Here is a 27,161-nt window from a genome sequence, read left to right as displayed (position 1 = left end):
AGTTTGTACTGTCTTTTGGCCCAGATTGTGGCTGATTGTAGGACCAGACCACTTTAGCCATTCATCAGATCAAATCAAATAAATAGAAGCTTATGAGTTTAAACTAGCTTATTTTATGTGTGACCAAGTATAATGAAATCTGTGTTGTCCTAGTTCAAAACTTACTGTTAAAGGGAGGGATTATCATGCTTGCACTAGTTAACACATGCACAGAATGTGGACTTTTATTCCTGTAAAGGCTGGGCACACCAGCTGTACAACAGTATCTTAAGTAAAAGATGGACTGAGTAGCATCTCTGATGACAGTGCATTTATTAAATGTTTTGTTGGGGATATGCCTTGGGTAAATTCACAGCATTTGCCTCAGGAATAAGAGGCAGAGAAATTAACATAAATTTTGTTGGATTACCGGATGGTGGACACAATGACCATAGTTTCCTGAGAAATGTGTCATCATTAGCTGATGTCATAAGAAGCCAAGTACTTAATTCTGTATGCAGGAAGAATGGCGTGAAGCTGTAGAGTGCTACACTTCTGTGTTTCCCAACTTTTGTTGTTCATTTTAGGAGAAATTAATTTGCTGTTATGAGGGCAGAGATTCCTTCTACGTAAACCTACTACAAATAATGCTGATTTAGGATTCCAGTAGCTTTCAGGGTGTGCTTATTTGCTAAAGTCAAGGAAGACAGGACCCTGGAAGTTTATCAAGATTGAAGAAGCCCTTATTTCCAGCGATGTCCAAAGTAAGAGCAATCATTTAAGTGATATTTTTTGTCTGATTCTCTGCTGTTTGCATTTTGAAATAATGATGCAGACATGGGCCAGAATTCACTGACATTTAACACATTTTGCAGTACGGGTTATTGTAGGTAATGGAAATGGACAGGTTGTGGCCTATTCTAAGAAACAAGTAGTGCAGTCACTAAAGGAGCAAGATTACATATATGTAATACATGGTGATGAGTTCATAATGATATGGAAATAACTAAATCTGTGCAGATGATGACAGCCAAAATGGCAGACTGATTCAGAAACATAAAACAGCTGCTATGTCTTGCAGTGTAGAAAGTAGCTCAGAAACAAGTGTTAGCAGCTCCCATCAGAGTCAGTACTCACAGTTTTATTCCACTGCAGCCATCCAAGCCAATGAAGTACTGACAGCATATGATGGACCACATCCTTACAAACCAGCAGACTGTAAACTATTTCTTTGGGGATAGGGAGACTGTAGGTGATCTATCAGAGCTTTTGTCACTTACAAGTGGAATTGAGGGGGATGCATGGCTTGCCCATTGCTGTGGATTATACCGTTTGTGCAGCTTCAACTGTCTTAGCTGCAGGGGCATATGTGCAACCTACTGGGAACATATGTGGGTTATTGCAAGTTTCAGCTCCATAAATCCTAAATCAGTTCCTTGTGAATGTGTATAGTATGTAGAGGAATGCTGTCAAGTTCTCCAGACTGCAGAGGAGGGAACCAACACCATAAAGGCTTTTTATAACCTTGCCCAATTCCCTGAGGTCCTGGGAGCTGTAGATTTGCACACACATTGGCAGGAAGATCTCATCTGGTCTATAAATCCTCTGATACATCAACAGAAAAGGCTTTTGCTCCATGAAATTGAGACTGGTCTATAAATACTAGTGCTATTGCAAGCAGAGAGTAGGCCATATATAATATGTTTGTTGTGTGTTGCAGTCATTATCACTTATACCCTAGAGCCCTAGTAGGAGAGAAGGCCATGTATAATATGTTTGTTGCAGTCAGTACCATTTATACCCTAGATCCCTGGTAGTTGACCCACCACCCAATACTCCCACAACCTACAGGAAGTGGGTTACAATACAGAAATATGAAAGATAGTGTATCATAACTTCAGCTTAGTGAAGGAATACTTCCATTATCCAGACCAGAGTTGTCCAATAGGTGGCCCTAGGGCCACAATCCTGCCCACCAAATAATTTTATTTGGCTCTCGGTATGTTCTGCAACAAACTGTTTTGAATGGACAGATACATGTTAGATATGATAATGTGACCCTCAAACCTTGCCAAGTATGGTAAGTGGCCCCTGAATTGTATAGTAAGTGACCTCTGAGCCAAAAAGGTTGGATAATACTAATTTAGACATATTAAGAGGGGCGCTGCAATACATTCCAAACATCTGCAATGTGATTTTTGTTGTGTGCCGTGCTGCACATCATGGCATTTTGCAAACCGATGGAGCAGCAGGTGAATTTCTTGGAAGGGCCTTCCATTATAGTTATAGCAGCAGCAGCAGAAGGGTATGGTGGAGATTCAGGGGAGAAATGTGCAGTAATAGCATAGCCAAGACAGAGGCAGGTGCAGTACATGCAGCCCTGGCAAAGAGACAGCACCTGGTCTGCAGCTACAGGCCATAACACAGAATAAAATTATGCATACATTATCACACCCATGGTATGTAAGATAGTGCATGGACTGGTCATGCTGTGAAGCAGAAATCACCATAACCACATATTAGGGGATTTAAAGGGCACAGACATAATTATTTGCATGACTGGTTGGACACAGTGACAGGTGAGTGTAACACAAGAGATGGGGTAGGAGCATTGTAGGGTGTCTGGAATCATATTTATTGGTGGAGTGAAGCTACCATGATATGACCATTGGCAATATTCAGTGTGTTGGCTTGTGGAATCAGGTCTTGGGCATTCCTTTGCATAAAAGTTTTCGAACTAAGTGACCTTGAGTGCGTACCCTAGTGGGGGGTGTATGGAGGCATACTGTGTATTGAACTGATGAGGGACATTATCCATGAAAGGGTAAAACTTCAGAAACATTAAGCCTGATGAGGCATCCCAGATTTTGAGCCCAAAGAATGCTGCTTTCCAAGACTGGTTTGGGTGGCAGGTTGTGTGTTCAAAGGCAGTGATGATGCTATCTCATCAGTGCTCTTTGTTGTCTGACTTTTGCAGGCTGTGTACAAACTCCCTTTCGTGACCCTTCCAAGGCCATGAAAGACTTGTCCTCTGGAGGCAGACCAGGTGGTAATTGCAATGTGTCTCAAGGAGACACCTATGGAGATAATTGCCACAAGTGACATTAGCAGCATTGTATACTCTGTGCTCATATACTCCATATACTGTTTGGTTGGTGTGCATTGTCCCATAAGTCAAATAGTATGCTCAACATCCCCACATTCCTATGGATAACAACCATTTGTACCACAATCATTGACCTGCATGTTTATTGGTTAATGCCATGTGTTACAGCTGTATCATTTAAGTATTTAGAGTTATGGTGGGGCTTAACTCTCCTCCGTGTCTGTCTTCTTTGATGGGTTTGCACACCTAAGTTCACTTTTTGGCTGATTTGTGGTTTGGGGGCATAGCTGGGACCCCTGAGGGACTGTTTGGTATAATATGTATGCCATGCCCTTGAGGGGCTGTATATTCAGCTTGTACTTCTACAGGAGCTCCTATTGAAGATATGGTTGACCCCTCTCTCTCTCTAATGTTGCAGACAGTACCATTGTGTCATCAGATCATACCACTTGCACATTTCCATCATTGTCAGCCCTATGTTGACATGGAGTGCTGGACCCTCTACTAGTGGGTCCAGAGAAAGCAGGAGCTCATATTTCAGCTGCTACAGTTTATGACATACACAGAGTGCTAAGTGTTTCAGTTCTGATCACAAATGCAGTGTCAGCATTCAGTGCCAGTAATGCACTGAAGACTGACTTAGGATCTGCTGATTGAGCGCCCTAGTATTTTGCACCCATTGCTCCACCCTAGCCACACCAGTTCTTGGGCCAGTGCACCTATCCAGTTAAGAAATGTAGTAAATGGTTTTAATGTTTAGACCATTATATAAGTAAGCAACTTTTGAATTTACAATATATACAGAATTTTAACTTGTCAGAGATATTGAATTAGATCTATAACAATAAGCTGTTATTGAATTCAAAGAAAAATATGTTGTTTGTAACCCCCTCAAACCCTTGCTTCCTATTCACCTTTATTAATCAATTAGTTTAAAGGAAATAGCATCCCAAACACAGAACAGCAAAGGTATCTTGCCCTTGCATTAGATCCCTGTTAATTTCACATTGCATACTGATATCTCCACTAAAGTTCTTTCTTACCTCAGACTATGTTATTTCACCTACTGCACACAACTATAACCCCCCCAAAAGGTCTTAATTCTCACACTTCAATATGTATTCTATGCCTACACAACCCCCACAACACTCATAAACTCCCATTATACAAAGGGCCAGCTTGTCTGTGCTACCTGGTTATTTTAATATTCTTCACCTCTGTTCCTTCTAAATATAATGCTTTTCATCAGGAAATAACCCTACATACTAAGAAATAGCAAGAATGACTTCCCCATCCTTTAATGTCTTAAATTCAAAACTGCAGTAGGGGAGAGAGCCTTGTCCATTCTAGGACTGGTTAACGTGAATCACCTACCTAGTGATGTCAGAATCAGCCTTGAATGAACACCTCCATAAATAGGCTGATTGCACCTGCTTCCATGATGCTGGCTAAAATTTGGCACTTCCTTAGTGTGTGGATTAGCATGAATAACCTTTAGGTTAGGTTATGCTTGTGTATGCAGCTGTCGATGTGGGACAATTGTTCCTGTCAGGAGGGTTAAACTTCATTATTTGAAGATGTACATCATTTTGTGTGTTAAAGTTACTAGGTTATGGGGTGTTATTGATGGTGTGTGTTTTTTTTTTTTTTTTTTTTTTTTTTTGTGGGTTTTCATTAAATCAAAAAGTCTTGTAAAATATGACATGTTCAAATGGAGATGACAAGAAACAGCTGTATAAAACATCAGCCTGCCAAACAGTAGTGGGTGCATGTACCAATGCTGGAAATAAACATTTAAAAAGCTATAATATAGAATAGGTGGGAATAATAACTTCTTCTAATAATAGCTACACTAAACATATTATTTTGGAACGTGAATGGTCTCACAGGTATAGACAAAAATGGAAACAGTATTGAATTATTTTAAGATATGAAGGGTACAAATAACATTGCTACTAGAGAAACACTTGGAAAGAAATGAGAATGAGAATTTGATAAAAACATTTCAGGAGGGATATTCAGCAAGAGTATCACAGACAAAGGAAAAAGGTGTACTTGTACTGTTTGCTGAAGGAGCTCCAGTAGTGATAGAAGAGGAGGAAAAAACATAATGGTAGATTTGTGGTAGTAAGGGGGCTACTGGCAAGGGAGAGTGATTAAGCTGGTATATGTTTATATTCTACCTAAAACTGCTGTTATGGAGCTTATGGAAATTTGGGGAGAAATACTCAGGCTTCAGCAGAGAATATTATTTATAAGTGGGGACTGGAATTTGATTTGCAACAGTGAGATGAGTTTGGGGAACCTACAAGGGAAATAGAGTAGATTTTGGAATAAATTTGTGAAAATATTTGATATGGAAGACATGAATTCAGTAGTGGGAGCTCTGACAGAATTTGCATATTATTCCTCAAGGTACAATAACTTGGTTTGACTAGACTGAAATTATATTTCACAGGAACATGTGCATTTAATTGAAAGCTTCAACACACACCCAGTAACTTTCAGAGCATGCACCAATAACAAGTTAAATAAAAATGTAGGGTAGTGAAGAGAAAATGAGAAACTGGGGACTTCCCCAACTACCTTTTAAAAAGAGAGGAATTTAATGAATGAGTAGTTTGTGGAAATTATTTGAGAGTTATTAGGAAATATAGGAATTTCTTCTGAATTTATAGCAGCAGAAAGTATTCCAAGAAGTAAGCCAATGCAAGAATGGAGAGAGGAGATTTTGCCAATGGGGATGACTGCAATCTTAGAATATGCAATAGGGGGCTGGGATTTACTGAAGAAAACTGGCGAATGATGGTATTGACAGCAAATATCAAGAGGGAAAGGTAATAGATTGGGAAGAAGCCATGAATAAGTTTGGACTGGAGGCTAGAGACTGCCATCCCTATCAGATACTGATATCTGACTATAGGCAAAGAGAAGGATAGGGGATTACTAAGTGAAAGACCTGCTCTTGGCAGTTTTTAATTGAATCTAGAACATAAGCTGCTATTAAAGGGATAATTAGCAGAGCACAAATAATGTTATACGATAACTATAGGAGTGACTCAAAAGAAGTTAGAAATGTTTGGGAAGTGAGGCTGGATAAGCAATTCCCAATGAACAATGGGAAGACATATGTATGGCTCACAAATATGCAACAAAGTCTAAAAGATTTAGAATATTCTCTTGGAAGTGTTTGGATAGGTTTTTTATACTCCAAGCAGACTCCAAGGAATGTTTTATCAGGCATATGGCAAATGTTGGAGGTGTGATGGAGAAGAAAGAGGTAGCTGAGAACATATGTTTTACGAGTGCATTGAGTTGGCAGACAGGATCTAAATTCCCTAGACATAGTAAAGCCTTGTTAAGTTTAATCCTGGTGACTGCCAAAAAAAGTAATTAATAGAAATGAAAATCAAAATCTATACCAACTGTGTCTGAAGTTTTGAATATTGTAACAGAGATAAAAGAATTGTAAACAGGATCTTTAGAAAAGGGTAGGAGCAAATTACATAGAAAAAAGTGGAAACAATCCATGCAGAATAATATTTTGCAGGAGGAGGAGGGCTTAAGGGAAGGCAGGAATTGATCAATTTATGTCATGTTAAATTGATAATAAATATAGAAAATAATATATGTAATGTATAGTGTTTGCAACTGGGGAAATGTTAATATGTTTTTTCTTTTATACAAATATATGTTTGCCTATGTCTTCAGTGATAATTCAGAAAAGGTGTTAAAACATTATCCTAACTTATGTTACAGTACAATTTGCTTGGTTTATTTTCATTGCACAGAATACAAGTATTCTAAATATATTTTTTAAATACCTTTATTGAATTATCACTTGTAAGATAGGTAAGCTTACAGCTATATAAAAGCAATCAAACCACATACTAACAAGTTCATTTTCAAGCAGTTATACATCACATATATATTTATAAATTCCTATAATCTAAGCAATGTTACATAAATTATTAATTTCCTGCCTTCTCTTAAGCTTCTTTCCTTCTCCAAAACATTTTTGCATGTATCGTTTACACAATTTCCATTTTTTTCTATGTAATTTACTTGTACCTTTTTGTAAAAATTCCATTGCCTGGTCTTTTATCTCTGTTGTAATATTCACTACATCAAGTATAGTTGGATTTCAGTTTTTTAGTAATTCTTTTTTGGCAGTAACCAGAATTAAACCTAGCAAGCCCTTAATATGTCTAGGCAATTCAGATCCTGTATCTCAGTTCAAAAAAGTAATTTCCTTAGTTACACTAATTTGCTCATCCAGTATTCCTGACAAGAGTACTGTACGGGAAATTTATAAAGTTTGCCAACTCATTGTATTTCCAAAACATGTGTTCCCAGTTACATCTTTCTTCCCCATCACATCTCCAACATTTGCCAGCTACCTGAAGAAAAATTCTTTGTGGAGTCTGCTTGGTTTATAAAAGTATCTATACAAACACTTCCAGGCAAAAATCTTAAATCTTCTAGACTTTGTTGTATATTTAGGAGCAATACATATGCCCATGAGTGTTTTAAAATTGAAAGTGCAATGTTATTGTGTGCACATTCTTCTAAAGTTACATTGTATGTTTCTGTTGTATATTGCACTTGTGTATATAGTACTCTTCTTCAATACCTGTGTTATGACTGAAAAGGATCAGCAGGCCAGCTCACTGACCCAATAAACAAAATACAAAAATGTAAATAAAAGGATGTAGATAGGAGGGAAGGGGGTTATGGAAATAAATTTGTTTGTCAAAACAGAAGGAGAATCATGATAAAGAATATGGATGAGAAGGAAGGGTCCTAGATGATAATTGTGTTGGTTGTTCTTCTAGCAGTATAGTAGCTTTATACATTGTAAAAGATGTGAAAGGAAAACCTACTTTGAGAGCAAGGTGTATTTTACATTATTGTTCAAGAAGCATTTTGCATTTGAGGTTCTTTAAGTGGACGATAAATACTAATGAAGCTAGTTAGCACCACTGTCTGTGAATTACCCAAACATGCTGGTGCAAGGCGTGCATGTCACATTAACTATGAAACATGTGACTAGTATGCTTATACGTACAGCATGTTTATACCAGTAATACCATGGTATGGTGCTATATCCATTCTTACTCAGTTTGATTTACATTGCATAGTATGCTATCTATAACTGCATATCAGAGTGTGTGTGTGTGTGTGTGTGTGCATGTGATTACCTTTCATTTTGCATCTCATGTGGACCCGAATGAGTGGCCATGGGTATTTCGGGCATTGTGGATTGCAGGGCTCCAGCATGGTATGCAAAGGAGAACAAAAGTTTCCTGTACTTCCTACACAAGAACTTTAGGGACACCTGCTAGATGAGTATGATGTCTCCACTCACAATTGTAGATCTGTTTGTAACGTGTGTCTGTAATCATTTTTGCCAGAAGAAGGTGTAGTTCCAGTCAGCCTGGACTATGGCAGCCTGTGGTCACCAGGTCAGCATAAAGGTGATAGTCCTGCCTGTTGGAGGAAACCTAGAAGTATGACTAGAGGCCCCCATGTATTCTTCTTGGTGGTGGGAGAGGTTTGAAGTCCTATCTTCTGACAGTGGGTGTAATGTCTGTCCTAGTTTCTTATCATCCTTTGTGGAGGATGATAGCTGTTGAGGTGCACACCAACAACTGGGGTTACTTGCCTTGATAGTGTAGAACACCCACTGGAGTGACTTGTGGAGCTCCACAAACAACATGCACCATTCCATCTATCTGGCCAAAGAGGGAGCAACTGGTCTGTAACATCAGCCATACAGGTGAGTGATGTATGAATTTGCTGTTTTCTGAACTAGCCCGGCATCCAGCCATGTCAGAACCCTACCCTGTCCTCATCCTGCTAGTTTTTTCTCCAGTGTATGCCATTTTCCTTTCCTTGGCCATTGTCCAGCTGTTCATATCACCACTACTCTGCCCTATGTATGTATGTGTCCATTGACTGTCCTCCCCACATGTGTTTGCATAGACAACCCATTTCAGTCCTGGTCTTTATTCAGTTTGCCTGTTATCTGCGTTTCTCCCTCAGTTCCATCTGTAGTCATTCTTCACAGCTCTACACTTACCTGTTTTTTTGTCTTACATTTACTTGACTGACAGAGTTGGCATTTTGCTGTGCTCACTAACAAGGTGAATGCATGTGTGACCATTAGCTGAGATAGTCTACCTACATTATGTCCACTATGTTTTTAACATGTCCTGCTTATAACAATTGATCTGAAGTAGGAGATTCATTTGTCTGCAACCTGTGGGTTATGGATCCGATATCGGGTCCGAACCGGCATGGTTTACCAGCTATGGATCCAAGCTCTCAGCTCCTCCCCTCACCCATAATGCCCTGCTCTACCCTCATGACCTCAGATCTCGTTTGCCGCGCATGGTGACCAGATTGTGTTTTTCCAGCTCTCCAGCTAAGTGATATTTCTTGTATCTAAAGTGCTTAAATTTAAAATTTTTGTTAAAGTTGTGTGAAAGTGTAGGTTTCCCTATTATATTATTACTTTTTTTAGTGTTTAAAACTTATTTTTAATATCCCTCCCCTCGCTGGTAGCGTAGTGTGTGTTTGGGCCTGTGAGTGTTTTTTGTTACTTTACTTTTATTAGTTTTAGTAACATTGTTTGTTTCCTTTTGGGATGTCTGAGCAGCCCAAAGCTATTTTTTCCCCAGCTGATGGCCACACTCAGTGTGTTAGATGCCTGGGGGTTGAACACCTCACATCTGGATGTTCCATTTGTGCAGGGTTCAACCCCAGGGCTTTAAAGGAGCGGAGGTCCAAGCTTGTTTTGGCGGGTCTCTTGCCGCCAGACTCGGCTCCGGCCTCCGCTCCTTCAGAGGTAACCGTTACCACGGTTGTCCCTCCTCCTCCTGGGACTCAACCTCCCTTTAGTGGTTCGGAGGAGAGGGAAGCTAGGAAGAAGGACCGGAGGGAGAAGCACCATAAGCGGCGGGCCGAGACCTCTGTTTCGGCCCCGCCAGCCAAGCGGGCTTCTCCCCCGGCTTCCTTGTCTGCTGGCTCTCCCCCTCCTCGGCTCCGGTCTCCAGCGTGTTTTTCACTGGGACCTGAGGAGGAGGAGACCCGATCTCCGTCGAGGCTATCGAGGAGGCACTCAAGGCCTACCTCGGTAGCCTCGTCAAGATCAACTTACAGCCTGTCGGACGCTGATCTGGACCGGATGATGAGAAGGTTCATCCAGGCCCAGATGCAGATGGGAGTGCTCTTGCCTCCCCTCTGGGGAGCTCGACCCCCTTTTTCAAGCCAATTGCTCCTTCTCCAACCCGCTACCCGGGTTCGGAGCAGTTGGAGCCGAGCAGCCGGGCGGGGTGGGTCGGCGCCGATAGTACTTGGTACCGGATCCGACCCTGCCCTCGAGTGCATCGGATCCGACCTCGGAGCCTGGATCCGAGCCGGATCCGGGGATCAGTGCTCGCTTCGGTGCCGTCTGTGTCGGAGCGCACTGTCCCGGATCTGGCGCCGGCCGGCTCCGATCCACTCGGATTCCGAGGGAGCCGATTGTCGGATCCTTTGGTCGAGGTCGGCTCCCTTCGGCTTTTGATGTAGTGGAGAGGGCCCTGTTGAGGGTCTCCGGACCCCGGCACTTGTTTCGGCTCCGTCCGCTCCCTCTGCACTGGGTCAGGCTTCCACCATCCGGCCCTTGGGACAGCCCGCTCCTGTGCCCCAAGCTGTTCCCCTGGAACAGGTTACTGTTTGCGAGGAGTCCTCTGACAGCCCCCCAGAGGATGTTCCTCGCAAGCATACGTGCAAAAGGAGGCACATTGACTCCCCCGAGTCTCTCACGGAAGACACGGATTTGGAGGAAGGGGAAGGCTCCCCACGGTCACCCCCCGAGGATGTCTCATTTGGAGACATCATGGAAATGCTCCGCATAAGGGGGGGGCGGTCTGCCCCCAAGTCTTCCTCGGACGAGTCCGTGTTCTTGGAGACATTTGAAGCGGGCCCGTCTACCTCTTGGGTTTCCCCTCCTGCCGACCCCCTGGTGGACCTCATTACCACCAGGGCGTGGAAGGAACCGGACACTGTGGAGCCAATCCCTAAAAGGCCCGACCGGATCCTCAGTCCCCCGGCTGACCGTGCCCATTGGAGTAAGGGGCCTCCGGTAGATGCCATGTTGACGGCGGCGGCCACCAAGAGGGAACTTGCTCAGGAGAGTCCCTCAGTCCATCCCCCGAGCAAGGAGTCTCGGATGATGGACCGCTTGGGGAAGCGGATGTTTAGTTCAGCGACCTTCTCGGTAAGGGCGCTGAACTACCTGGCACATGTGATTAGGATGCAGCGCGATCTTATTAAAGAATACGCTGCATCTCCCCCAGAGTCCATGTTGGAGGAGGACAAAGTGCTGCACTCCATCCGCATGGCCACTCTCAGGTCCGTTACCAATACCTCTATGCGGCTACTCTCCCATGCTACGGAAGGCGCCGCTAGAGCCGCAGGGGCAGGTCTAGTTACTAGACGTCAGGCCTGGCTCCGTCATTGCGATTTCTCAGAGCCCCTCAAAGCGTCATTTGCGAACGCCCCCTTCGATGGTTCTGCCCTCTTTGGCAAGACTGTTCGCGACACTTTGACCCAGAGCGAGAAGGATGGGAAGACGCTGTCTGCCGTCGGAATCCGCTTCTCTGCACCCCAGAGGCCCTATTCTAGGAACCAAAAGGGTCAGAAGAAGATGTGGTTCCGGAAGTCGCAGCAATCCCAGCCTGCTCCAGACAACCAGTCCTTCTGTGGCAGAGGAGGACAGGGAGGACGCTGCCCTAGAGGCAGAGGGGCTCCCAGGAACTTCGGGTCCAGAGAACCCTTCTCTGAACGGCCCGCGCAGCAACCCTGAGGGGTTGCCCGGCTGCTCCACTCTGGAGGCAGTCGGGGGACGTTTTTCGGAGCACCTAGCAGCATGGGAGTCCATAACATCAGACCGATGGGTTCTCCAGATCATATCCAGAGGATACCGTATCCCCTTTCGTCACTTGCCAAAATTGAAGTCCCTCCCCGACGTTCCACCCGGTCAACGGGAGGCCGCTTTGGCAGAAATTGGCCATCTGCTAAAGAAAAGAGCCATCCAGCCCGTCCCCAGACCAGATCGGATCAGGGTTCTACTCCAGGTTCTTTTAGTGCCAAAAAGACGGGGATCTAAGACCAATTTTAGACCTTTCTATCTTGAACCTGGCAGTTCCCAAGGAGAAGTTCCGAATGGTCACTCTGCAATCTATTCTCCCCCTTCTGGGAGAAAATCACTGGATGTGCTCCATAGACCTCAAGGATGCGTACTACCATATACTAATGGACAGGCGCTCCAGGAGGTTTCTCCGCTTCCGGCTGGGAGCCAGTCACTACCAGTTCGGGTCCTTCCCTTTGGTCTCACCACAGCCCCCAGAGTGTTCACCAAAGTATTAGCAGTGGTAGCGGCCCACCTGAGGCTTCAGGGGGTGCAGGTCTTTCCCTACCTGGATGACTGGCTCCTTACCGCCCCAACAAGGCATCTACTACTATTGGCGCGAGACTCCTTTCTCCATCTTGCTCCCAGTCTGGGCATCACTATAAATACAAAAAAATCCAACCTAGCACCCACACAGTTCATAGATTTTATAGGTGCCAGGTTAGACACAAGGAGTTTAAAAGCCTTCCTCACTGCGGACAGAGTTCAAAATCTGCAGCTCCAGGTGCGGGCCATTCTCCACTCAAGCTCAGTTCCGGCGGAGTTGGTCCTGAGGGCTCTAGGGTCCATGGTGTCTGCTATAGCACTTCTTCCTCTCGCCATTTTCAATATGCGCATCCTCCAGTGGACACTCCTAGTACAGTGGTCGTACCTTGCTCTTCCTATGCATCATCCCATTGCGATCAGCAAGGCTTGCAAGCGGTCCCTCCTGTGGTGGCTTCACTCTCCAGATCTCCACGGAGGCCGCCCATTTTGTGCTTCTCCCCCTCTTGCCACGGTGACCATGGACGCCTCCCGCCTCGGGTGGGGGGGGGATTTTGCAGGCCGGACCGTCCAAGGCACGTGGAACGATTCAGAGACCTTACTGCATATCAACGTTCTAGAGATGAGAGCAGTGCTCTTAGCGTTGCTAGCACTTCAGGCCTTTCTTCCCTTGGGAACAATTGCGATTCAATCGGACAACATGTCGGTTGTCTGGTATATCAACAAGCAAGGAGGAACCAGGTCTTACCCTCTTTGTCGAGAAGCCATGAGAGTTTGGGAATGGGCAATCTCCACCAACCGCTTTCTCATAGCAACGCACATTCCGGGTCGGTCCAACATCCTGGCGGACAAGCTCAATCGCACCATTCTCACCCCTTACGAGTGGTCTCTCAATACTCAAGTAGCGGAACGCATATTCGCACGGTGGGGAACTCCTTCTTGCGATCTTTTTGCCTCTCCCTCAAACACCAAGTGTGACAGTTTTTTCGCTCTGATACCTCCTCCAGGAGGTTCCCCAAGAGACGCTCTGGTGCATGCTTGGCCACCCGGTCTTCTTTATGCTTATCCCCCCTTGCCTCTGATGCTCCAAGTTCTTCAGAAAGTCTACCATAGCAAGTGGAAACGGTTTTCTTTGTGGGCGGAGCGGCAAGGCCTAAACCCCTTCACAGTTCCTCTCCCTGCGGTGCTTGATTTCTTAACCACTCTTTTTAACGATGGTGCCAGCAGTTCCACGGTCAAAGTACATCTTGCAGCAATTTCACATTATCACATTGGTCATGACTCCAATCCTCTGATGTCGGCCAAGTTGTGTAAAATTTTCCTTAAAGGTACTTTTCTTCTCAGGCCCCCTGTAAAACCAGCGGTTCCTCCTTGGGACCTTTCCTTAGTTCTCCAGGCCTTGACCGCCCCCCCCCCCTTCGAGTCGGCGGCTACGGTAGATCTGAAATTCTTGTCGTTCAAGACTGCCTTCTTAGTAGCCATTACTTCGGCCAAGAGAGTTTCAGAGCTCCAAGCATTATCAGCTAAACCTCCTTACTTGGTCTTTCATCCGGACCGTGTTTACCTCAGGACCAACCCGTCCTTTCTTCCTAAAGTAGCTTCTGAAGCAAACATTAATCAATCCATTAACCTCCCTGTTTTCTTTCCTAAATATGAAAACAAAGGTGAATACAAGCTTCACTCCTTAGATGTTCACAGGCAACTTAGATTTTATCTAAACAGGACGGCTGGTCATAGGCAATCCGACCAGTTGTTCATTTCCTTTGCTAAATTTAATTTGGGCAAACCAATTTCTAAAGTCTCACTATCTCGCTGGATTTCACAATGTATCTTATTGGCTTATCAAGCTTCAGGAAGGCCCGCACCAGAGGGTGTACATGCCCATTCAACCCGGTCAGTCTCTACCTCGGCAGCCTTTAAGGCTAGGATTCCTCTAGATGATATTTGTGCAGCAGCCACGTGGGCTTCATCTCATACCTTTATTTCCCACTACAAGTTGGATCTTGCATCTAGGGGTAGAGCATCCTTTGGCTCCGTGGTGCTCCGGAATATCCTTCCATGATGGGCGCCCAAGATTCAGGTAGCTGGGGACTCTGTCCCACAGGTTGCAGACAAATGAATCTCCTACTTCAGATTTAGAAGTTATGTACTCACCATAACGTTCCATCTGAGTAGGTGTATTCATTTGTCTGCAACCATCCCGCCCTCCTATCCCCCTGGCCTTTCAGTTTCCTGCATATGTTGTGTTACCCTTTTCAGGGTGTTCTTGCTTTTGGCAAACTCGATCTGAGGTCATGAGGGTAGAGCAGGGCATTATGGGTGAGGGGAGGAGCTGAGAGCTTGGATCCATAGCTGGTAAACCATGCCGGTTCGGATCCGATATCGGATCCATAACCCACAGGTTGCAGACAAATGAATACACCTACTCAGATGGAACGTTATGGTGAGTACATAACTTCTAATCCTGCTGTACAGCAGCCTTGCCCTTCTACACCTATTAGTACTGTACCTCTCTTTATGTTGCTTAGACTGTCAGTGCTGTTCATTGTCTAATATGTATCTGATTAATTCTCTGGTCCTTTGCACAATGATCCCCTCAAAAAGTAGTGCTGTGCTTGTATATGAATCCCAGCCATAGTTTTTTATGAATATGAGAGAGGAAGCATGCCCTAATTTTTTTAAAGGGGTCCATTTTCTTTTGGCAGGTTTTGTGAAACAGCCTTATGGTATTTATAGTACTTGTTTTGCCATATGCTTATTGACTCTCAAATCTTTGAATTGTATACTTTCGTGTTAAATAATGTGGTTATTCAGAGTTTGGATGATCCAACACAACTTCCATTTGTTATACTGTCTATAAAATAGTATAAAAAAAGAGTGTAACATATATTAATAAATCAGCTAGGAACCAGGTAACAAAAGTCATGCCATAACCATCTAATTGTTTTGTAAGATTGTGCTCTATACTCCATGTTTTTCATGTTAGTGTTCCATTTCATTTGCTCTCCTAGAAATGAACTGTTTAAAACAAATGTGTGGTTTTCATAGTTTGTTTTTAGTTAATTGAGAAGCTTATATTAAGTGATCTTAATGATTTATTTATTGTATTTATTTCCATTTTTCAGCTGGGATAAATACTGATTTAAACTGACCATTTCCAAAATCAGCCCAGGGAAAAATGAAATACAACAATAATATAAACAAAGTACAGGACTGTGTCATGGAACATCCACAGAAGGAAATACACAGACTCTGAAGAATTTTCCTAAGTACTCATAAATTACAAAAGTTTAATTGGTAGCTACTACTAAGAAAAGATTTAAAGATTATTACTGAATAAAATCCTAAAATGTTGAGTATGTAAGCTAGAGAAAGTTTAATTATAGGCTATATAATTTGTTGTGATAATGGCAGGGTGAAGGAAAGGTTGATAGGAGAGTGTAAGGCTTTATGAGAGGGAAAGAAGACTGAGGAAGAGAATTTTGGGAAGGATGTTTGAGGTGGACCTTAGGAGTCATGTGAAGTGCACAATGGTTAGGGAATGGTGTGAAATAGGGAATGTTTAGTTTGTTTAGTTTAGGTAATATTTCCTTTATAGCAGCAATTACAGGAGACTTCATTGGTCATCATGTATGGATTTTCAACCTTCTGCCTTGTAGTTGAAAGTATGCATCCATTACAGTAATAGAGGCGCTCTGTGGCTACTCAATTTTATTACATGAAAAACCTTTAGTTAACTGTTAGAAGCTGTCAAAGCAGCAGCATACCTATAAAGGTTAATATCACAATGACAAATGAAAATCTACAGAACATCATCTTGCTACCACTCCTTTTATTTACAGTAACAGATGTCAATAATATACATGGCTATGCAGTAAGTCCCCATTCTCATCTTTTAGCAGTTTTGGAGATTTTGACAGCATATCACTGAGAAATCTGCATTTGGCTTTTGAAATTGAGAGTTTTAAATATTGAAACATTTTTTAATGCTTGTATTAGCCATCACAAGATGAATACAGTGTGGAAAGTTTGCAGTAGCAATTAGTTGAGGCATACACCTGCTCCCTTTGTATTTTCTTGTTGCTCTGCAAGACGCAGTCTTATGCTGATCCAAGACTTAACAGTTCCACTTCTAAATATTATTTGTATCAGTGTAAATAATGGTGGTATTTTGTATGTGTCAGCAGTATCCCTGTATAAGACAAAATAGAGCTCCTAATTGAAAGGGAGTGGTCGTTTGACAGCTGTTTGCTTTTTTCCAGTTCAGAATGAGAATTCCGAAAGCAGCAGCATTCCACCGTATGATTCCCTAATGTTCTTTGCAAGCAGAAATACTGACAGGATTTATATTTATAAGGTATGAGCTAAGCAGTACATCAGTGAAATGTTTTTGCTGCTCAGTTAAATTTTATATTCATCATTTTGTAAATGTTCATCATTCTGATTCCTGATGAATGTATTTTTTTCTAATGTTAGCTACTTATTTCCTTGCACATTGCTAAACACTTGCATATGATTATTCAATGTTCTGTGTAAGCAGAAATACAGAATATATGAGATATGATCCAGGCAGTACTAATAACAGAGGAACATTTTTATTGTTAAGTTATTCTGCAGATTGTTATAGCGTTTATTAGTTTTTAAGTATTTATCATGTATATTCCTAATGGAGATGCATTTTTGTAGTCTGTTGCATATCTTTCTTGTTTAAGATCACACATTTAAATCGGCATTTCTCATGACTGATCAGAATCAAATGAAGCATACTGCAGCTTCAATTTTATTTGGAATAAACATCTTATTTGGCTTAGTCCAAAGTGACAGACACGTTATTATGTTTTTTATGATGGGGCAAAGCCCTCTGCAACCCATACTTTAATATTACACCCAGAGTAGCATCAGAAGAAAATGTTTGCATCTTTTCTGGGGTCAGGGGGTGTCATTCATTTTCACTGTCAACCACATGTGTCATATGCCTAATTTGTGTCTGTTAGTTGAAATTATGCTCATTCCTTACTCATTTCAAAATGCACTCTGCAGTTTGTACTTTACATCAGTTATCTTTATTTTTCCTAAATAATCTGAACACTTAACTCGGCTTTTAATATAATTGTATCACAGTCTTTCTTATCTTATTAACTATCAATCCCTCAGTCCATAGTCTGTAGTATAAATGCATAGAAACATGTGGTCTTGTGTTATTTAGTTACTTGGTTAACCAGGGGAATGTGCTGGTTATAGGTAAATCATTTCAGATGCCTCAGGCAACTGGAAAAGTGAGATGCAGTACAAAACAAATCAAGTAGAGCAATTACATAGATTTGCTAAAAGTAGACACTTGTGCCTCCTCCATCCAAATGGAGAAGACTGAACAGTCAACACAGCAGGAAAAAAATGAGTGATTATAAACACAATTTAACAGTAGTATTTTGCAGTACATGGAGTCTGGAAAGGAAGACCGGAAAGCTGCACACAGTGGTGCATAGAGTGGCATTTGTTCTACACAAGATACATTTTTATTGCATTATCACTTATGACATAGGCAATCATACATTTATACAAATGAAAAAAAACATATTGACGTGTTTTCAGCTGCAAATATACATCACATTTAATGTCATTGTATCCTTCAGGAAGTCATCCACCACTGGTAGCTAGCGTATTGATGACACAATGCTAAGAGCTGATGCAGTATTCAAGAACTTGAGGACACACACAGACAGTAATCTAGCCTTTGATCCTCATGCGTCTACAACAGTGAGGAAATCATTCTAATTTGTGCAACTTATAAACAAAGGTATGGCATCTAGGTCCTAGGAAGTCATTGTTCCGCTGTATCCGGCATTCTTCAGACCTATTATTGAGTGCAGTACCTAATCAGGCATATCCAATAATTGGAACGTCCACAGAGGTTCCTCACTAAAAGAATACCAGGTGTAAGTAACATGTCCTATGCAGACTGCCTCAAGGCCCTATCCCTGTATTCTGTCTCCTACAAGCTGTTGAGGGGAGATCTATGCCTGGCATACAAGGCATTGTCAGACCTCACCCTGATGGACCTCCTGCAGATCAGCAAAACAAATAGCATCAGAATTACCCATTCTAAAGACTTAAACCTTGCCTGTGATACAAGTAGGACCTGCTGGAGAGACAAGTATGTATCTCAGAGACTACCACTTCTCTGGAACAGGTTCCCATTCACGTGAAGCAGAGTTCCTCCCTAATCCAATTCAAGTGTAACTTGAACAACTGGATGGGAAACAGGAAATTCATCCCTGATTTGGCAGCTATGCCTCTAATGGATACAGGCAACCTGTAAATGGTTCATCTCCTAGGCTTCTGCTTGTAAATGTTTCATCTCCCCTGCCTCTGTTTACAGTTATCAATGGCACCAGAACTTTTCAGAGATTTGGGATGCATGGATAGGCTTAAAAAGGCCATTAAGGTTGTTAGCCTAGTAAGCACCTATGAATCTATAATCTTCTGTACAGTCAATGCCCATCAAACATAGCTCATGCAGTTCCTGCCTTCCCTTAAACTTCATTCTTCCTCCAAAAATATTATTCTGCATGTATTCCCACAATCCTCATTTTTGATATGTAATTTTTTCCTACCCTTTTCTAAAGCTGTTTTGTCTCTGTTGCTATATTCATTATTATTATGGTTGATTTAGACTTTGATTTCCAAAATTGGCATTGTTGATATCACATAAAGATGGATCACTGACCAAAGTGGCAGGGCTCACTGAGAGTGGAGGGCAGAAAGATGCTTCTTGAAATTTCAAGAACATAATTGTGATCCTCAAGTGTGAACAGGGAATATACAGCAAGTCCACAGATGCCGTATCATCTTTTCTGCATAACTGTTCACAATATAAACTTATCTGAGAGTTGTGCCTTCACCACCAACCACTTATATAATCTATAAAGTAAGATTCCCTGTCTGTGTGGAGAAACCAAATCTGTATTAAGGTGTAAGTCTTGCACCACACTCCATCAAAAGCCTTCTCTGTATCTAAGTTAAGTATGGCCAATAGGCTTTTCTTATTTTGCACATTTTGCATCATCAAGGGTTTCTCTAGATATTCTGATATGTTCTGCAATCCTCCTTGAAGCCTCATTGATACCAAATAAATAAATCTGGAAGCACCCAAAACATTCTTTTAGCTATTATACTCATAGGGAAACGTACTCACAAGCAAGGAGAGTGTGTTGAGCATGAATGAAGAGAATGAGAGGGAGAGAAGGTTGGATGATGTGCAGATAGTGAATCATGAAGTGCAGTGGATTAGCACTGAGGAAATAAGGATAGCTATGAAGAGGATGAAGAACGGAAAGGCTGTTGGTCCAGATGACATACCTGTGGAAGCATGGAGGTGTTTAGGAGAACTGGCAGTGGAGTTTTTAACTAGATTGTTTAATGAAATCTTGAAAAGTGAGAGGATGCCTGAGGAATGGAGAAAAAGTGTTTTGGTACCGATTTTTAAGAATAAGGGTGATGTGCAGAGCTGTAGTAACTACAGAGGGATTAAACTGATCAGTCACAGCATGAAATTATGGGAAAGAGTAGTGGAAGCTAGGTTAAGAAGGGAGGTGATGATTAGTGATAAGAAGTATGGTTTCATGCCGGGAAGGAACACTACAGATGCGATGTTTGCTCTGAGAGTGTTGATGGAGAAGTACAGAGAAGGTCAGAAGGAGTTGCATTGTGTCTTTGTGGATTTAGAGAAAGCATATGACAGGGTGCCTAGAGAGGAGTTGTGGTGTTGTATGAGGAAGTCGGGAGTGTCAGAGAAGTATGCAAGAGTGGTATAGGATATGTACGAGGGTAGTGTGACAGCGGTGAGGTTTGCGGTGGGAGTGACGGATGCTTTTAAGGTGCAGGTGGGATTACATCAAGGATCAGCTCTGAGCCCTTTCTTATTTGCAATGGTGATGGACAAGTTGACAGACGAGATCAGACAGGAGTCCCCGTGGACTATGATGTTTGCAGATGACATTGTGATCTGTAGTGAGAGTAAGGAACAGGTGGAGGAGACCCTGGAGAGGTGGAGATATGCTCTAGAGAGAAGAGGAATGAAGGTCAGCAGGACTAAGACAAAATATATGTGTGTGAATGAGAGGTAGGATAGAGGAATGGTGAGGATGCAGGGAGTAGAGGTGGCGAAGGTGGATGAGTTTAAATACTTGGGATCAACAGTTCAGAGTAATTGTGAGTGTGGAAGAGAGGTGAAGAAGAGAGTACAGGCAGGATGGAGTGGGTGGAGAAGTGTGTCAGGAGTGATTTGTGACAGACAAGTACCAGTAAGAGTGAAAGGGAAGGCTACAAGAGGGTAGCGAGATCAGCTATATTATATGGGTTGGAGACGGTGACATTGACAAAAAGGCAGGAGTCAGAGCTTGACGGGGCAGAGTTGAAGATGTTAAGATTTGCACTGGGTGTGACGAGGATGGACAGGATTAGGAATAAGTATATTAGAGGCTCAGCCCAGGTTGGAAGGTTTGGAGACAAAGCCAGAGAGGCAAGATTACATTGGTTTGGACATGTGCTGAGGAGGGATGCAGAGTATATTGGGAAAAAGATGCTAAGACTGAAGCCGCCAGGTAACAGGAAAAGAGGGAGGCCAAAGATAAGGTTTATGGATGTGGTGAGAGAGGACATGCCAGGTGGTTGGTGTGACAGAGCAAGATGCAGAGGACAGGAAGAAATTGAAACAGTTGATCTGCTGTGGCGACCCCTAACGTGAGCAGCCGAAAGAAGAAGAATAAGAAAGAAGACTCGTAAATGCTTTATAACTGTGTTTTTAAGTACTGAGATCAGACTATAAGAAGTGGATAAAAGTGAGCTCTTCCCTTCTTTTAATATAACCGTTATAACTGCTTCTTGCCAAGCATGTGGAATTTCTTGCTCTTGTAGACCTAATTTATCGACTCAACCCATATTTCTTCCATCCCTTTACCTGTTTATCTATATTCTTTTTCTGATATTCTATCTGAGCCCAGAGACTTTCTTAGTGCCTGTATTGACTGCTTCTCATATTTCTTAAAATGTGAACAGTTTTAGAATACAAATTTTATCCAAAAATGTGACTGTTTTGGCTCATATTGTCTGTCGTTTTTTTCCTAATCATCTCTGATATTCTCTGGTCATCTCTTGAATTTCGCCTCTCACTTCATCCCTCACTAAGCATGTCATTCTGTCCACCTGCTGCTGCGTAACATGACCACCTTTGACTTTATCATGTTAGTAGAGTTCACAAAATATATTCCTCTAATAGTATGACTTTGAAAGCACAGTTTCTGTTCTGTATATTTTTGTAGTTTTGCCATTGCACTCTTCACCTGCTCCTCTTCCTTGTTTGTAAGGTTAAACACCCGTTGCTGTTTTTTCCTTATCACATGCACATCTTTAACATAGCTGTTATGTTCTAATCATCTTACCTTTTGAGTATATTGAATTACTTTCTTTTTTATCATCTCTTTAAATTTATCCCAGCTGCTTGCATTTATCTGTGACAAGTTGTCAGTAGCCTCTTTCAGTATTTCCTTAAGCCATAAGTTAAGATCTGATATTGTTAATCCTCGTTCATTCCTTACGTGTGGGTATCGGTTCCGACCTCGGAACCGAGCCAGCCATCTTCCAAGCTCACGTCAGCTGCAAACTCTCGAGCTAAAACTCTTACCCAGAATTCCCCTCTCTGTTACCTCAGATTTCTTTTGCCTCATCGCCATTCGGTCGTGTCAAGCTACTTCTCTTGAGCTAAGTACAGTATTTTTTGTCATACTAATCTAAAACAACTTTTTCTCTCAGAAAAGTTACTAGATAGTTTTCTCTATCGCATTTAGCAACTATCCCTTCTTGAATATTTTCAATCCCCTTCCTCCTCTTTACTGCAAGGTAATTTCTTTTTTACCATCGTTGGTAAACCCCTTTCCTCCTTACCTTCGGGTATTTCTTGTACCATTGCTGGTATTTTTTCTGATTTTCCTTCTTTCTTAACATGGCAGATAAAAAAGGTAGTCCAGGATTTAAGAGATGTTCAGATTATGGCCATAAATTACCTACTTCAGATGCACATTCCCTGTGTGTCTATTGCTTGGGTGTGCCTCATTTAACAGTTGACCCGCCCTGTAGAATTTGTAATAATTTCTCTGACAGGACATTAATTGAGAGGAAAAATAAATTGTTATTGAAGGGGCTACTTAAATCTCCCTTTTCAGAGGCTATTTCTGGGTCAGAGGCTTCAATCCCTCCAAGATCCCATAAGAAAAAGAATGATGAACATACAAAGGCCAAGTCTCTTCCTTCGTCCCCTGCTGGGGACTCCCACCAACCGAGACCCAAGAAAGCTAAGCTTTCCACTTCGGATCTGACTTCTTTGGCTCCAGCGCTTTCGGTGCCTAGACCTTCGGCACCGAGGCCATCGGTGCCATCTGTGATTTCGGCACCGACTAGCATGTCCTTTACCGTATCGGTACCGAGTGGCTCCTCAGTTCAGACTTCTCCAACGGCACTGATTATCCAGTTGATGCAGACTGTTACCACATCGGCTCCGACAACTTACCCGGCACCGACTACCCTCTCAGCACCAACAATTCAGTTATTGGCACTGATTTTTTCGGTTCCAGCCTCAGCGCCGACAACCACTTCAGCACCGACCTTATCGTCGGTGCAGACCATGACTTCGGCACCGATGATTTCCTCGGTGCAGAAACCTGTAGTCTTACAGCCCCGTTGTTTTCAGTGCAGACCAGTGAGGTGGGCAAAGAGCTTGCCTCATCTTTGGATAGACCTGACTCTCCCTCAGCTGTGTCCGTGAAATCCACTAGAGGCCTCTCTGGTCACGACATGTTGCATCTTGTGGATCAAGTGCTTTTGGCCAGAGGTATCCCTCCCCCCAGGACCTATCCTTCCTTGGCAGGTGATCACCCTTTACCAAAAACCCCTACTTATTCTCCTCCTTCATTGCCTTTGAAGCCCCTTGATATAGCACAGTCTTCCCCCTCTATGGTTCCCTTTATGGACCTTACTAAGGAACCGCAGTTGCCTTCATGGCAGGAGAGTTTTGCTATGACCCAGGATGTCAGCTGTGACTTACATAATTTGGTGTTTCACAGCCATCCAGGGACTCCAAGTCAGCAGGCTGAGCCACTTAGGGGAGGGGTGACCCCTGTCCTGGACACTCACCCCTCTTCAGGTGGAACAGCCTTCCAACTAATGGAGAAGGCTTTGGCGTCGGCTGGCGATACTGTGCTATCAATCTCCCCGCCCTCCTCTGTACGACAATGTACACAAGTCGCTCCTGGAGGACACTGGGCGCAAGGGCCTCATGATATACTCCCACAGGAAACCCCTTTTGCGTTGTCTTCCCCAGCTTCTCCCTCTGAGGAAGTTCATCGAAAAAGCTCATGGAAGAGGAAGCACATGGACTCCACAGAGGAGTACCTTACCGAAGACACACAATTTGATGATGGGGAAGGGTCCCCTTGCTCACCATCTGAGTTATCTTTTGGTGATACTCTCAAAATTCTTAATCATAGAGGAGACTGGCAGCTCTCGAACCTAACCTCTGAAGAGTCTGTGTTCCTGCAGGCCTTTCACTCCCGGCCCCCTACCTCCTGGGTTACTTCACCTACCAACGAACTGGTCTGGCTCATCATGCAGTGTGTGTGGAAAGCTCCTGACACCGTTGAGGACATTCCCCAGAGGCCAGATAAAATTTTGTCCCCTCCTGCTACTGACCCTCATTGGTCCAAAGGTCTTTTTGTAGATGCTCTGGTGGCGGCGGCCGCAACTAAGAAGGACCTGGTGGAAGAAGAAAGCCAGACTATCCATCCACCCAACAAAGAGTCCCGGGCTCTGGAAAGAATAGGGAAGTGTACTTTTGCATCAGCAACCTTTGCAATCAGGCCCCTGAATTATATGGCACACTTTACCAGGCTTCAAAGGGATTTAATTTCTGAGCTCTCTGAAACTTTGGCTGGTGCCGTGTCTGATGAGGTCCGTGACAAAGTGGCCTCTCAACTGGCCACCACTGAATCTATATCTAACTCCTCCATGCGCCTGATATCTCATGCATCAGAAGAAGCAGCTAGACTTGCGAGTTCAGGCTTGGTTCTGAGACGACACGCCTGGATGCGCTTATGTAATTTCACTGAACCCTTCAAGATTTCCTTTCTCAACACTCCCATCGAAGCCTCTTCATTGTTTGGACCCAAGGTTAAAAGCACACTGGCCAGATGTGAACAGGACGGTAAGACCTTTATGCCGTGGGTGTCCATTATTCTTCCCCTCAATGGGCTTTCTCCAGAAACCAGAAGAGTGGGAAGATATGGTACAAAAAGTGCCAGGGTCCTTTCCGTGACACACAGGCCGAGTTCCACCCTAGAGGCAGAGGGGGAAACTCACAGGGAAGAGGCCTTTTTCGGGGCAGAGGGGGTCTGTGTAACCAGGGTTCCAGGGACTCTCTTCCTGGCCAATCCTACCAGTGCTCCTGAAGAGCGGCCCAACTGTTTTTCTCTAGAGGTGGTTGAGGGTAGTTTCTCTTTGTACCCTTCTGCCTGGATAACCGTCACCACCGACTCTTGGGTACAAAGGATAATAACGAGAGGTTATCATATTCTTTTCGATCTTTGTCCTGCCCCCCCCCCCCACCCAGTCAAAGGGAAGAAGCAGCATTAGAGATATCACAGCTGCTAAGAAAAAGAGTCATCCATATAGTCCCTCCAGATAGGATCCGGATTCTACTCAAGATTATTTTTGATGCCAAAGAAAACTGGGGACTGGAGACCAATTTTGGATCTCATTGTATTGAACAAGTTTGTAAGAGTACAAAAATTCCGGATGGTCACAATACAGTCTGTCCTTCCGCTTTTGGAAAAAGACGATTGGATGTGCTCGGTAGATCTTCAAGATGCTTACTACCACATAAAAGTGGACAGGCCATCAAGAAGATTTCTGCATTTCCATGTGGGAGCCAGTCACTACCAGTTCAGAGTACTGCCCTTCGGACTCTCTACAACCCCCAGAGTGATCACAAAGTGCATGTCAGTCGTCACAGCTCACTTGCGACTACAAGGATTCCAGGTGTTTCTATACCTAGGCGACTGGCTCATCTCTGCCCTCACCAGACATCTATTGGAAGAAGCCCAGGCATACTCTCTCCTCGCTGCAGAAAGGCTAGGCATAACCATAAACTGGCAGAAACCCAATCTCACCCCATCTCAGTCCACAGAATTCATAGGGGTCATCTTGGATACAAAGAATTGCAGAGCATCCATTCCAGAGCACAGAATTCTAAGGATAAAGCAACAACTGATCCCAATTCTTTCAAGGGAGAAATCCACAGCTCACTCTATCCTACAGCTGTTGGGTTCCATGGCAGCCTCCATCACCATTCTACAATGGCTACTGCTCACCCAATGGTATCCTTTTCAGTATCCTCTTTCAGCCAAGATTCGGGTAACTCACAGGTGCAAACAGGATTTAAATTGGTGGATGACCCACAACCCATCACAATGGTCTCGCCCCTTTTCCCCCCAGCAGCCCAAGGCTACAGTGACCACAGACGCCTCCCTGATGGGGTGGGGGAGCTGTGTCAGTGACAGACAGTCTAAGGTACTTGGTCCGAATTGGAGGCCCATCTGCATATAAATGTTCTAGAGCTGAGGGCGGTGCTTCTGGCGTTGCAAGCATTCCATCCCCTGCTGCCGTCTGGGACTATTGCGATACAATCAGACAACATGGCAGTGGTCTGGTACATCAACAAACAGGGCAGAACCAAATCTTACCCACTCTGTCGAGAGGCCATGAGGATATGGCAATGGGTGATGGCTACCAACTGTTTTCTTCTAGCAACACACATTCCCGGGAGTTCCAACGTGATAGCAGACAGACTCAGCAGGTACATTCTACAACCTCACGAGTGGTCCCTGAATCCCTTGGTAGCTGCGGAGATAAGGGGTCTTCCTTGCTGCGAACTCTTTGCATCCCCAACCAACTACTTTGCCCTGATTCCCCCTCCGGGACAGTCACCCAGGGACGCTCTAGTCCACGATTGGCCCTCGGGTCTACTTTATGCATTTCCACTTCTCCACCTCATTCCCCAGTTTCTGAAGAAAGCCCGCCGGTTGAAGAGCAAAGTGATCCTCATAGCACCATATTGGCCTCGTCAGATTTGATTCCCCTTCCTTTGACCTCACCTGCTAGATCAACCATGGATTCTCCATCCAACCCTGGGGTTAATCTCCCATCCGCAGAATCTGATTCATCCCAACTTGGACAGCCTGAAGCTCACAGCTTGGCTCCTCCAATTCCCTTGATTGCCAGGCAGAATGATCTTTCTTTGCAAGTACGTGACATTCTTATTGCATCTCATAAGTCTTTCACCAGAATTACTTATCTAAGCAAGTGGAAAAGATTTACCTTTTGGCTGAAAGAAAAGCGGGTAGATCCCTTTTCAGCACCAGTGTCGATAGTACTGGAGTATCTAGCCGACCTATTTCAATCTGGTCTATCGGCCTCTACCATTAGAGTTCATTTGGCTGCAATATCTAATTTCCATGAGGGTGTCCAAGACTCCTCTCTTATGTCACACAAATTATGCAAGAGCTTCATAAAAGGTGTGAATCATCT

At 43.5% G+C, this 27,161-nt stretch overlaps 1 protein-coding gene across 1 annotated transcript in view; it reads left to right on the top strand.

Moving 5' to 3' along the window:
- Positions 1–27,161, top strand: part of ZRANB3 (zinc finger RANBP2-type containing 3) — a 2,104,294-nt gene that overhangs the window by 1,918,057 nt on the left and 159,076 nt on the right. The window contains exon 15 of the mRNA XM_044074946.1: positions 16,790–16,884. Coding sequence (XP_043930881.1) covers positions 16,790–16,884 — 95 coding nt within the window. The remainder of the gene's footprint in view (positions 1–16,789; positions 16,885–27,161) is intronic.

This window comes from Protopterus annectens, chromosome 6.part0 (assembly GCF_019279795.1).
Source record: "Protopterus annectens isolate FY-2018-M chromosome 6.part0, PAN1.0, whole genome shotgun sequence".
Classification (NCBI taxonomy): domain Eukaryota; kingdom Metazoa; phylum Chordata; order Ceratodontiformes; family Protopteridae; genus Protopterus; species Protopterus annectens.
Note: the sequence above shows the minus strand (reverse complement) of the source record. Positions and strands in the feature narration are given on the sequence as shown.